The sequence below is a fragment of the Lates calcarifer genome, linkage group LG8, assembly GCF_001640805.2.
Source record: "Lates calcarifer isolate ASB-BC8 linkage group LG8, TLL_Latcal_v3, whole genome shotgun sequence".
NCBI lineage: Eukaryota > Metazoa > Chordata > Actinopteri > Centropomidae > Lates > Lates calcarifer.
The window spans coordinates 4,268,094-4,281,884 of NC_066840.1; the positions used below are offsets into that span (position 1 = coordinate 4,268,094).

At 39.8% G+C, this 13,791-nt stretch overlaps 2 protein-coding genes across 3 annotated transcripts in view; one reads left to right on the plus strand and one right to left on the minus strand.

The window, feature by feature from the left end:
* ids (iduronate 2-sulfatase) overlaps positions 1-13,791 on the minus strand; it is a 58,444-nt gene that overhangs the window by 21,011 nt on the left and 23,642 nt on the right. For both annotated transcript variants that reach the window (XR_001960270.2, XM_018670020.2), the window contains exon 13: positions 12,811-12,980. Coding sequence is in view for 1 of the 2 variants with exons in the window: in XM_018670020.2 (XP_018525536.1) it covers positions 12,831-12,980 (150 nt within the window). In the remaining variant the exon portion in view is untranslated. The remainder of the gene's footprint in view (positions 1-12,810; positions 12,981-13,791) is intronic.
* Positions 7,382-12,998, plus strand: LOC127139001 (AF4/FMR2 family member 3). Its single transcript, XM_051072165.1, has 5 exons — positions 7,382-7,739; positions 8,950-9,043; positions 10,360-10,412; positions 12,265-12,507; positions 12,865-12,998. The coding sequence occupies exons 1-4, from the start codon at positions 7,675-7,677 to the stop codon at positions 12,434-12,436; spliced, it is 384 nt and encodes a 127-aa protein (XP_050928122.1). The 5' UTR covers positions 7,382-7,674; the 3' UTR covers positions 12,437-12,507; positions 12,865-12,998.

Here is a 13,791-nt window from a genome sequence, read left to right on the forward strand (position 1 = left end):
GAATCCCCAAAGCACATGTATTTCTTTTAGTTTGAGAGGCATGGAATAGCTCTGCAAAGGGCGAAAGTAATAACAGTCTGAATATGAATAATAAAAGTATATTTTATATAATATCTGTAGGTTTATTATACATGAATCTGTCTATGCTACAAAAAAGTATTTTGAGGTAACATTTTGGCAGTGAATGGTTTCACTGTTAGTAGCTGTTGGAGTTCCAGCAGTCCTCTGACAATGTCCTACAAGTCATGATTGATAATTTGTTACTCTCTGCTGTTATGATTAGTTACCTTGTTTCATCTTATTGTGAAGATTATTTGTGATCCTTTGGTTTGGAGATGTTTGGTGTAGTTCCAACAAGCCTTACTCTAAAGGATCACATGATAAAATTTAAAAGTAAAACTAAATTGTATGTTATGTTTTAAGTAATGTACTGTGCATATGACCTGACAAACAACCACCAATGGGAATTTCACCACTGCCTTACCCCTCTCACCCTCCCATAACACCGAGCTGTGTTAGGTGTTAATTGGAATAAGAAAGCAAATTTTTACTTCAGCAATATGCACAAGTAATCCAGATAATTAGAGTGAAGATGTTAAACATGTAGTAAAAAAGATAATATTCAGTACCATTACACCAATTTAAAAAAATAATCAGTGCTTTGTTATTTGTGTGTGTGTGTGTTCAGCAGCTCTCTGAACAGGAAGCAGTCTCGACGGCGCAACGAGAAGCTGCTTCCTCCCCTCCTGTCCCCCCTGTCTGATGATCCCCCGCGTAAACGAGCCTGTGAAAGCAGTTCCTCTCTCAGCCAGGAAGGTGGCACCACAGGGATCCTGCCCTGCTCTACTACGTCCACTCCCTCCTCCTCCTCTCACAGACATAGGAGAGGTGAAGGCAAGGTGTCATCACATGCGAGAAATGGCAGCGTAAGTGCCTTTTGCATCTCACCATTTTGGGTGCACTCATGTTCTCACACTCATAGACTGGCTGGTCAACTTAAATGACTCCCAGGTAGATTATTTGCTGTGAGGCATCATTGTTCATACTTGAGAATACAATCATTTTGAGGGACAGTAGGCTTGGGGTGTTATCTTCTGAAGTTTCTCGCCTGATACTGTTCCAGAAGTAACTCTTGCGTTAATGATGTACTGTTCTTAAACTGTATGAATCTACAGCAATGACACAGACATCCAGTGATATGAGTCATGCTTTCTTATGGGATTTCAGGAGTCAAAGTCACTAAAATATCTAAGAGTGCTTTGTGTACAGTAGGTGGTAATGCATCAAAAGCAGCGGGACGGATAAATAAAGCAGTACCTTCAATAAAGAACAGCACCCACTAAATTACTAAATGTTGAAGCAAGTGTTGATAAAATCAACATTATTATGTGTAAATAAATCGAAAATGATTTACCTTTAAAGTTTCAGAGGGTTTGCTCCCTTCAGAGGACCAAAGTATAGTACCCATATGTGTGGCAGAGTGAGTCCATCACTGTGAATGAGGGGCCAACAACATGTTTAAGTAGCTGGTTGATGAAGGCCACAAACTGTAAAGCTAATTAATACTATTATAAACACTGATTTCAATGCTCAGTCCCTACTACAGGAAATGGATCCCCACAGCGAAAAGCCCTGTGGAGATGGTTACCATGGCAACGGACAGTCAGACTCTGAGGTGTGGTCGGAACCACTGATGGAACCTGCTGAACCTCGCAGGCCAAGACTGTCATTCAGTGACACGTATGTAGACATGCTGTATATACCATACACACCTACATGTACTCTTCTTTACATTGTACGAGATGCGATCAAAAAGTTTAGAGACTGCTCCTATAACTAGCAAAAACCATACATGATTTAAAGTTGGCTGCCATCCCCTTCAAAGTAGTCACTGCTCCCAGCGCTTCTGCCTGCTTGGAACGCTCCCTTGAAGTCTCATTGTGTGCTGGATCTCCTCCACTGTGTTAAAGCTGCGACTCCTCAGATTCAGTTTCATTTTGGGGAAGAAGAAGAAGTCGCAGGGAGTCAAATCCAGCGAGTAGGGCAGGTGGGGAATGATGATTGTGTTGCAGGCAAAAATGTACACATAAAAATGGGCTGTGAATGGGCACGTTGTCATAATTGAGCACCCAACTGCCATCGCACCATAGTTCATTTGTGACAGAATGGTGCAGTAGAACTCAGTGTCAGTCGACAAATTCACAGTGCACACCCCCACAAAAAAAAATGAGCATGCTCTTAATTGCACTCCTGACCTGAGGCACCTTCTTTGGTCTTGGAGACTGAAGGCTTCCACTTCAAAGATTGCTGTCTGGTTTCTGGGGTCGTAGCTGTAACTCTCTTGACTGGTGATGATCCTCGACATCCTGGGCTTGTTGCCGGAGATTCTCACAGACTTCGATGTACTTGCTGCCTGTGCTCCATGGTGAAATTGCAAAAAGGCATGTGCAAGTGGTCATAAAAAATGTGTGTAACACAAGTTCAGATGTAATGTGGAATACTGACTCTTGCCACGCTCTGTTGGTTTGCAACAGGAACCGTCTCTGAACTTTTTGATCACACCTTGTTACAACAGCATTTTGACATCGATGAGTTATTTCCATATCAATACTGTTAATACCACTTCAGTTGTGGCGGAGGTTTACTGCATTGGGTTCTTGATAATTGTTTATGTTTGATCTCCCTATGACGTCTGTTCAGCAACATGATTTATAGACGTTTTTTTCCTAATCATCTTTGTTGTTCAGAAGGCCTTGCATTCTGTATGTAATTCCCTCAGTTCTTGTGTAATTCCCCCATTTCCTTTGTTAGGAAACAGCAGGTGTTTCCTCCTTACATGGAAAGGTGTCTTGTTTACTCCGTATAGATGTATCTTGTTTTTTCATCAAAAGATACATATAATTTATGTCTTCTCTCTTGTCTGAGGTAAACACACTCTTGTCAGACAGAGTGGGGACTTCCTAGAGTTTTCTTTACTCAACATTAATATAATTACTGTAAACTCAGTTTCCACAATTTGACAGATGTATGCTGTAAAAGGTTGTTCTTCTAGTGTGAACACTTAAGAGTTTCTTGCAGATGGAGGAATGAGTGAAAGGCTTAACAGCTTTAGTACTAGCAGCATCACTGGAATGAGAGAGTGGCTGCTAATTATCTCCAGCATGGCCCAATCCAGAATCCGGTCGACCCCAACAAACCCTAATAGAGAGAGAACACCAACACTGGCAGCTGCATGATGATCCACCAATTATTGAGCAGCCCGCAGTCAGAAAGAATAACAATACATGTCATTTTCCCCTGAACTTTACAAGTCACACTTGTCTGCCACCAGACCTCTGCAGTTAATCCAAAATGCTGCTGCACGTCTGCTGTTCAACCTCCCCAGTTTCTTCTACACTGCTCCTGTTCTCCATTCACTACACTGGATTCCTGCTGCAGCTCCATCCAGTTCAAGGCTGTGGTACTGGCTCAGCAGGGCAGTGAAAGGAACTGATCATTCCAACCTCCAAGGCTCTTTTTATTGAACATGTTTGTATTTTTAAGAGGGATTCTCACTCCAGTTCTACTTTGAATTGATTTATTGAGAGTTGCTTTGGACTAAAGCTTCTAAAAAATGAATGTGACGTAATGTCGCACTCTACATCTGAAAATCATTTTTTCTTTGTTATGATAATGACACACCGCATGATCAGAGCTGACAGAGAGTCTGTTCAGATCCACAGGGATATTAGATGTATTGGCACGCAGACCTAAGACTTTATTGCTATGAAAAGGAGGACCTTGTCCAGCCTTACTATGAAAATAATTTGGGGGCCTTTGTTACCAGGAACCAATGGACCTTTGAAGACCACTAATCCTATTCTTATCATGTGCCTTTATCTGCCTTATATTTATACAGTTCATCTCATGGTAGGGATGTATCAGTGATCAGTGACTAATAGGCAAATAGTGGCCTATTAGTGTATATTGTAAGTGGTAGAAATAGCCCTAACTACCTCACCACTGGTCTGGTTGTGTTGAAACCTGGAAAGATAATGCATCTTGTAACTTATTTGTCCCAAAGGGTTTCTGCATTATTCATGAAACAACGTGTTCTGTTTTACACTAAGGTTACACTAAGCCTGAGGTATGTGTACCTAAATAGGCTACTGTATATAACACACTGCAAGCTACTTGTAGTTAGTGATTATGTAAATCAATAACATGCTCTCTTTTTTCTCACTGTGTTGTTTCCAGAGTCCACAGTGCAGACTACTATATGCAGGAAGCCAAGAGACTGAAGCACAAAGCCGATGCTTTGGTAAGTCTTTCTGCAATTACTGTAAGACACAAGGTATACACACACACAAACACACACACACATTTACACCTCCATGCTCAAACACATACAGGAGGCAAAGAAAAGACAGATGGATAGATACACACAGATAGCAAGTAAATGATAAAAACACATAATGTTAACTTCTACAGTCCAGACTGTAATTATGTGTGTTGTTGTTGAGACATGTGTCATTGCTCATGTGTGTGCACAGCGAGTCTCCGTAGAATGAAAATCTATTTCATATCAAGGACTGTACTGTATAATTTGTGTTATTTATTGCACCATTTGTCTCCAAGGGAACATTGCATTCAAGGACTGATGATGTCTGCAAGATTATACAATATCAAAAGAATTATCTGTCCCCCCCCCACCAAACAATGAAATGAGATTTATTTAACTTGTTATTTATCTTATGTTTACACGTTGTTTCCTCACATTTATCTGGGGATTTGCATCTTAGCAGGAGATTATTCAAAGAGAAGACTGCGTCTGCCACAGTGATGTTAAGACATTCCTTACTCTGTCTCTGTCTTATTCATGTCTTCTCTCTCTCTCTCTGTCTACCCTCTGTTACATTTCTTTTAATTTCATCTTTGTCTCTGTCACTCTGCATCTCTCTGTCTTTCTTTTTTCTTTCTTCTTCTGTATTTGCAGATGGACAAATTTGGTAAAGCAGTGAACTACGCAGACGGTGCCCTCTCCTTCATAGAGTGTGGAAATGCTATGGAGCGAGATCCACTAGAGGCCAAATCACCTTATACCATGTACTCAGAGACTGTGGAGCTAATCAGGTATGGATGAACAGACAGAGAAGTGACAATATCAAGTGAAATGAATGGGGAGGAGTTAGCAAACATTTTATTTTATCTTTTCTACAAAAGAAGTTGTATGTAGCTGTACTTTCAATTAACTGGCAGCGTCAGGGAAAGCCAGTGAAGTTTGAGAGAAAATTACTTTGTGTAAAGACACATATTAAATGCTAATGATAATTATTTTAATTTCTATCAAACAACTGTAACAGTGCTGTACACCCACATTAGAATTCTGTACACAACTGCAATAAAAACATATTTTTCAAAGCAGTCACAGCAGCTACACTCAGTTGTACCTGGGTGTGTGAGAGAGTGTGTGTGTCGCTATAGTAAAGCATTGTAACCAATTCACCACCTCTAATTGAATTATACTGTAACAAAGCATGGCGTGCAGTAATTAATGATAATGTTACCATATGAGAACTGCAGATATCAATTGATATATATATAATGTCCCTAAGCACCCTTGAATAGCTCTCTTTTTAAAAGTAACCTCCTCTTAGTCTTAGTGCACATTTGAACAGGCAAAAAAAAAATTATATATACATATATATATATATATATATATAATATATATATATATATATATATATATATATATATATGATCTCTGTCATTAAGATATTAGCAGTTCCTGAAGGAAAATATTTTGGAAATCAACAACTGCTTATAACACCCTACCCAACAATGTTACTGCTATAGACTGTTTTTACTACAATAGAGTACATATTATATTTTTACTGTGTATACGAATATATTCTCTCCTAAAAACCCAAATAAATGAGTCTCTATTACCTTGCAATTTCATCCAAATTTTAATTTGATTTAAATTGGACATATGTTTAAAAAAAGTTATCAGGCCAACCTCACTGACCTGTTGTAGTTTTGGTCTTAAGCTTAAATTATATTCTGCTGTTCTTCTGTTATGGTCACTTCTCTGTCCAAAATAAATAGCAAATCAGTACTGGAGTTTTTGAATAAAACTTAAAGCCCTAATTAGCGTGAAGCCAGAGATATATTCAGAAACAACTTGACTCTCCAGCTTTGTCTATTTTGCCTTTAATGTCTGAAGCCTCACAGATCTGCAGGGTCACTAATGAGCGTAGTTTAACTGGTGTGTTAACAGGATCTCTGCTGCTTTCAGAGCTGCCAGTGTGTGAAGTCGCAAAGTGCAACTTAAAGAGAGCAAACTGAGAATAACAAATGACTGCCACCCCTGAAAGCAGACAGGTTGACAGTGGGGTGGTGTAGTGCGAGAGTCTTTTAACTGAAGGACTATGGTTCAAGTTCTGCTTGTCTGTGCTCATCCATCCTGCTGAAGTGTCCTTGAGCAAGACACTGAATCGTTACCACCTGCAGGCTGCTGATCTGTGACTCTGACCCCTGACCTCCCTGTGGGGAAAAGACAGGACTTTTCCTGCAGGCATCAATGAAGGATGAAGGTGTAACTCCTCTCCCCTGATTCACCTGTCACTGCTGAATTCCACTGTGACTGACTGACCACCTTGTAAAGCAATCAGAGAGGATTTAATAGGTCACTGAGGGCAGGGGGCCACAGCTGACCCCCACAGCTTTTTATTCCTGTCATATTTTTATTGAGGAGTTTGGTTCATAAACAAATAGCAATGAATCAAATAATAAAGCCAAAAGCCATATTATACCGATATGTGCTCAACACTCAGTCAGTACATAAAAAACAGAAAGAAAACAGAGCCTGAATAAACAAAAGAAAGTGGGGGAAAAAAGAAAAGGAACAAAGGAAGAGAGGGAAGAGAGAAAAAGGGGAAACAAGGGAGGAGGTAAAAAGGAGTCAAGATAATCAATCAGTCTAACACACCCAGACGCCCTTTACACATTCACTCACTCAGAAACTTATAACTTTACATGATACTGTGAAATATTACAAAGGTGTAGGATGTTAATTGTCTCCTGTGATTTTAAGTTGCAAGATATTAACAAGGTGCTGCCAAATTCTGTCAAGTTAAAAAAAAAAAAAAAAAACACAAATCTCAAAATGTGAGTTGTTAATTAAGTCATCCAAGCACATCTCAGTGGTTGAGACAGTGATTTTCTTCCAACGTGTAAGACTTAATATTTGTTTTGCTGTGAAGAGGGAACAGGAGAGAAAGAGTTTCTGAGATGTAGTTAGACTCATCGTTGATTCAGACAAGCCAAAGATGTCCCCATCGGCATTTTTTGAAATAGCTAATAAATAACCAAAGGAGAAATTTATCCTTCCACAGAGTCACATAAAGCTGACTTCTAGCTTGCCTTGCCTGAGGGCACATCAGCAGGGTTGATGCTGGCTGTCAACGAGCTGAAGGAATTAATTACTCACTGCCCTGTCACTGGTTTATATTCTTTATGTTCAGAGAGAGCAGCTCATTGAATGATTTTAACCTTGGCTCTCTAATTAAAATGAACCTTGAGTATACATGTATTCACTATCGAGAAGAAAATGAAGTGTGTTTACGTTTGACTCATAAATCACTGGAAATGTCAGGAGATGAATAATGAGCATCTCTCCTCTGCAGGTACGCCATGAGGTTGAAGAACTTCACCAGCCATTCAGCCACCGTCGCTGAGAAGAAACTAGCTGTGCTGTGGTACGATCTTCACATTATTAGCCGAAATTAAAGATGACACATGCAAGAACATTTTCTTATTCTTATCCAAACTCATTCTCACTCCTACTTGTGCAACGTTTACTCGCACGTGCATTCCAGGTCGGATTCATCAAACTCTCTTAACTGCACAAACTTGTTGTAAATCACTTGCCTCAGCCTGATGAATACCACCTGTTCATGAGGAGGTGTGTTTGCATAATCCACGCTGCCAAATCACTATATAAAACTACCTGTTCTGCCCTGTTTGTCAATGAGCTTCATTCACAATAATGTTACCAAAGAGTAAAAAGAATTTTACACTGTGGAGCTTGAAGTGCTGCTGTCAGAAATCAGCAGAATAAAACAATTAATTTAGCCATGGTAGTAGCTGTATTACAGGACAACTAGAAAATATTTCTGGGGGGATTAGTTTGACATAAAGTTTGATGCTAAAAGACATCTTTCTAAAGCAAAGCTTCCCTGAATTAGATCTGAGGTCATGTCAGATGTGACAGTCACAGATATTATAGGCTTACAGTAGGTGATGGCACACTGCTGAGTGCACTGACCTGACAGCAACAATGGTGACAGTGGCCAGCATAAAGAAAGTGAGGAAGCTATGAGAGTGAGAAACTCCAGATTCATTGCATAAAGTCAAACTGGTGTTTTTCCCCTGCAGAGAAAACTTGACATGACTTGTACAAAAGGTCCAAACGACTTGTGAATCACATTCACACCTGAGAGAACGTTTGAAACATGAGAATATTGGTATCTTCTGTTTGTTCAAGTGGTTTTCCATGAGGCCCACTGAATCTGAATATTATAATTATAAATTCATTTAACTGTAGAATCAAGCTCCTCTCTCACTGATAGAACCTTAAAGCCCATCTCTTTTCTTTTTTCTTACTCACAGTGATCCAAAAACATTTTAGGATGTTTTTTTATACTGTACCTCTGTGCACCCTGTGAATTAATGAATTTAACATTCACAGGCAAAGACGTGGCTTTTTATATTTTCATTTAATGGTATTATACATTTCTCACGTTCTTGACTTCACTGAAGTTCTTCCTAATCCATGAGGACTTGTGGGGCATGTTTGAAGTCTGGGTGCATTTTGTGTGGATGACATGAAAATAATATTGAGGATAGAGCTTTAAAGGGAATTTGTACAGAGGATTCATCTGCCTTCTAATGGTTTTGTTTCCATAGTAACCGCTGTCTGTCTCTGCTGTATCTGAGGATGTTCCATCTGAAGAAAGACCACGCTGTCAAGTACTCACGGTCGCTCATGGAGTACTTCAAGGTAACACGCTCACACAGATTATACACACACACACACACACACACACACACACACACACTTGGACATGGACTTTATTTCCTTCCTCTGTCTCTCTCATTTTCCTCTTCTGTGGTTGAAAAACACGCAAAGCCAATTACAACCCTCAAATACATTTCATATTCATTTTCATGGTGCCTGTGCATTAATTTTGCATGACGTTATTAAAATCCATTCTTTCTCTTTGATATTAATGTATTAATTAGCTCCATCAATCATCACAGTGGATTGTTAGGGTTTAATGTGCTTGTTTTGATTAATTATGTTTAGTTTAATTAATTACTGAGGATGTCATTATCACAGTGCTGCATTTGCATTGATGGGATTGGATTTCTGGAAAGCAACTGACTGGGGGTTTAGCTGTGTATGTGTGCGCAGCCTGTGTACATACAGTATGTGTTGACAGAAAGACAAGAAATAACTGAAATGAGATTGGAGCAGTTCATTTGAAAAGAAAAATGGTACAAAAACAGTCTAACCAGCTCTGTAATATACAGTACATTACTGCATGACGCAGTAAAGTGGATTTTAAACGCTCATCACAAAATAACTTAACATTCTTCAGACATTACAGGTGACATCAGTGGAAAAAGGCTTAACATTATGTTAGCATGAGTGTTTTAGCCATTTAGCTAATGCTTTTGTTTTTAATAGTTAGTCATACTATTGATAAAATCAAGCACAGTATGTAAAAATTACTGCACTTTTTTTTTTTAAATATTGCTTACTGCCAAATTAGTTCATTATTTTTAATCAAATGTACAAATTACTGACAAATTAGTTAGTTGAGCTTTTATACCTCGTTATTTATTTTATTACTTAATAAAGAGTGTATTTTGTTATGGAAATGTAGTCTGTTTGCTGACCCTGTTAGAGCTATAAATGAATAGAGACAGAGTTCAACAATTTCTAAAATACACTTAACTCATTTTATTTCTGAGAGTTAGAGGAGAAGATTAATACCACTTCTTCATTCCTCTGTTAAATACAAATAGAGTTAGCAGGCTGTTAGCACAGCCTAGCTAAAGCTGGAAGCATGGGGAAACAACTGCCCTGGTTCTGTCCAAAGGTTAAGGTTAAGTTATACTAATAATAATAGTAATTGTAATCATCATCATCATCTCTAAAATTTCAAACTATACTATTTTAAATGTAAATGATAATTTTGTGGTGCATGTTATCACTTCTCTTTCTTCAGTCTCTAGTTTTAAATTCCTGTAAAGTAGATGCTGTAGACCATGAAAAACATATTTTGATAAATTTGTCTTTTTGTGACCCAGAATTCAGCCAAGAGTTCCCACCAAGCCCCTTCTCCCTGGAGGACCAATGGGAAGTGAGTATGCACACACACATTATCAACCCCCTTCATTCACACAGATAATTGAGAATTTATAATTCACCGGAGCTCTGCCGCAAAATACCATGCCGCCCCTGACAGCCACTTGCTCAAACAAACCCCTCAGGAAGCAAATAAAGGGATTGATTTGTTGTAGATGTGAGGAGGAGAAGACTGGAGGGGCTGCTGAGTACCGGGTGAGAAGGAGTGATGGAGGGAGTGATGATAGATGGAGGAGGAGAGGCGTGGAGGAGCTGTGGATGTGAAGCTAATGAGTTTGGACAGCTCTGACGCCGCACAACAGCAGGACTGGAGCTTGGAGTGTGTCTGTGCGGCTGAGTGTGTGTGTGTGTGTGTGCAGCACTGAATCAGGCACAAGTCGTTGGGTGAGCGAGGGTCAAGGCCACATCACAGACATTACATCACTGCCAGAGCAACACACCCAGCTGTGCAAGGCAGGGGGAGCAGTTTGTACTGGCATGACTAATGACACTATACAGTGAATATCAGAAATGCTTCACACCCTCTCTCATTCAACACTTTTTATTGCCTTAAGGCCATAAATGGTAACTCTTCTGTTGTGTTTGCTATAGTTCTCTACAAAGTCAAAGCCAAAACAGAAGACTGTTATTTTATCTAATATCCATTTTTAATGTGCAGCATTAACATTAGCATACTGTATCACTGTAGTTATATCTAGTTATGATACACTGGTTTTACCATTTAAGGACACAAGCTGTCTCATGTATCTGTGGTGTTTTTAGCTTTAGTATTCCACAAAGTTAAAGCCACACTATGATAATACATCTCTGTTTACAATGTATCACAGGTAATGTAAAATGTGTCACTCAGTATGACAAACCCACAGAGAATTATTACACACCAGAGTGTGTGTGAATGGGTGTGTACATTAGAGCACTTAATGTATTGAACAAAGCATTGTATGAATGTGTGTATGAATGGGTGAATGTGACCTGCAATGTAAAGTGCTTTGAGTGGTAGTGAGTAGAAAAGCGCTGTATAGGTGCAGTCCATTTACTATCTCATCTACATTGCTTTCTGCCACAGCTGATACTGCTCTGATACTGTAAACCACTGTACACTGTCCATCCAGCAGCAAAAACACACACAAAGTCAGCAACTAGCCAGTCAACACAAAAAATCAGATTGCCACAAACACAACTCAGTGAAAAAGAGTATCACAAAGAGTGATAATGTTGCTCTGTGCCGGCTGAAATTTGTATTTTTTAAGGTGATAATTTGTCGGTGAATACATGAATACTTTAATACCACAGTTGTTGCTTCCTGTCACAAATATGTTACAGATATTTTGTTGCAAACATGTCGCTGGTTATCTTTTGTCACCTTCTGTGACACTTTTTACTTTCCATGTTGTACAGTACTTTCCTGAAGGGGATACATATGTTTTGTTCCCATTGCCCTCTTATCTCTTACCCTGATCCACTTACAGTTCTGTATGTGCTGATAAACAGACTGCTTTTCTTTTCTTTTTGCTGTAAAGCAGCTTGACAGTTTTTTTTCACCCAGTGTGAAATGCACTATCAAGAAATGCATAATGGTCCAGATACTGGCAGACATTTTCCAGTTTTATGATTTTACAGTAAACATAGGGCATATGTGGAAATGAATGTAGTAATAACTTGTTTTTGTTATAATACTGTATGTATCACATTTAAACTCACCCAGTTTGATAATCTGGATTTCCCTGCCAAGTAGTGGTGACAACCTGCTTTTTGTCGAGGAACTCCAAAGCCCCTGCAGCGTACAGAGCCTCTCTGTTTAGTTCCTGTAATGTCACTAGACCTGACTGCCTCTCTCTGTGCTCCAGGGTCAATGGGACTCCATCTCCCCTCTCACTCAGCCCCTCCCCAGCCAGCAGTGGAGGAGGAGGCGGAGGAGCAGGAGGAGCAGGAGGAGGCAGGATCTGGAGGTGCCCCAGGCTCGCTGGGAAGCGTGGCTATTCCCCAGCGGATTCACCACATGGCCGCCAGTCATGTTAACATCACCAACAACATCCTGAGGAGCTATGAACACTGGGAGACGGCCGACAGACTGGCCACTGATAGCCAAGGTAGGACTGCGCACACACGACATGGATCAGAGTCAACGCTCTGTCGATCATCTAACATCACCTCAAAGTAGAAGTGCATGAGTTTATGTTTCTAATATTTTGGAATCATCATTAGTGATAAATCTTTTTATCACCATCACTAGTTAGTGCCATTTTCTTCCATTGTGTATTGCTGCCTGTGCTAAACTGCTGTTTCTTCCTCTGTAATATATACTGTATATGCATATTTGATTGCGTTGATTGAAGAAAGTGCTTTAAACCATCATAAGATTTGATATTGTACAGTTCTGAAAAATGACTCACCTGACTTTTCTCTTGATGCCTCAGTAACTGTGTCTCTCCCTCGCCCTCCTGTAGATTTCTTCCAGGAGCTGGACTCTGTGATGGAGCCGCTGAGTCAGCAGAGCAGCATGACTGAGCTGGTCCGATACATCAGGCAGGGACTGCACTGGCTCCGCATAGAGGCTCACCTGCTGTAGAGAAGAGATGGGAGACAAAATTTTAAAAAGAAAAGAAAAAAAAAGAAATGGGCCTGGGAGCTAGAACTGGGATAACAAGTGAGATGAGACTCAGGACGATGCTTCAGTTCCCACTGGGATCCTTCAAATGACCCAACACCACCCACGGTAATGTAATGGCATAGACTGGGTGGATTAATTGGACTGAAAGTCACCTGCAGTTTGGACTGAGCAGTAACTAAGTTTGGCAATTTTAACTGTGAATCACAGAATACAAATTATCATATTAAAAATTCAGCTGATTCTGCTTTTTGGAGAGAATAGTACATCAGTGCAGGTAGATTACATTCCTATATAGACAATGGATATTACAAACCTCCTGTGTCCCTGATTAGAAATAAGAACCAGTGAGGAAAGGAGAGAAAAAAGTGTTTTTACTAAAACAGGATCATTTTTAAAAAGATACGTGAGAGGCTGGTGTGATTAATGTAGAAAGGAGCTCAACAGAGGCTCATCTCTTCCAGCAGTGGCCTAGAAACGTGTCTGTGATTGGGACTACAATTAAAGCCTCTGGCTGATATTGATCCAAGTGGAAAAGTACCGGTCCACTCCATTAGATACGAACCATGGTGGTAAAGAAAAGAGGCTCAGGTATAACCACTAGAGCTGAATAATGGAGGCTGGAGTTAGTCCTCTACTTCTCTTTCAGTCCATCTTCAGTCTGTAGTGATGGATCCTCCAAAACAAACTCTGACAAACCAAAGCTAGATCTGCCTCTGTTGTGTATCCCTTTAGTAATTAAACAACTGAATTAGTCACAGGGACA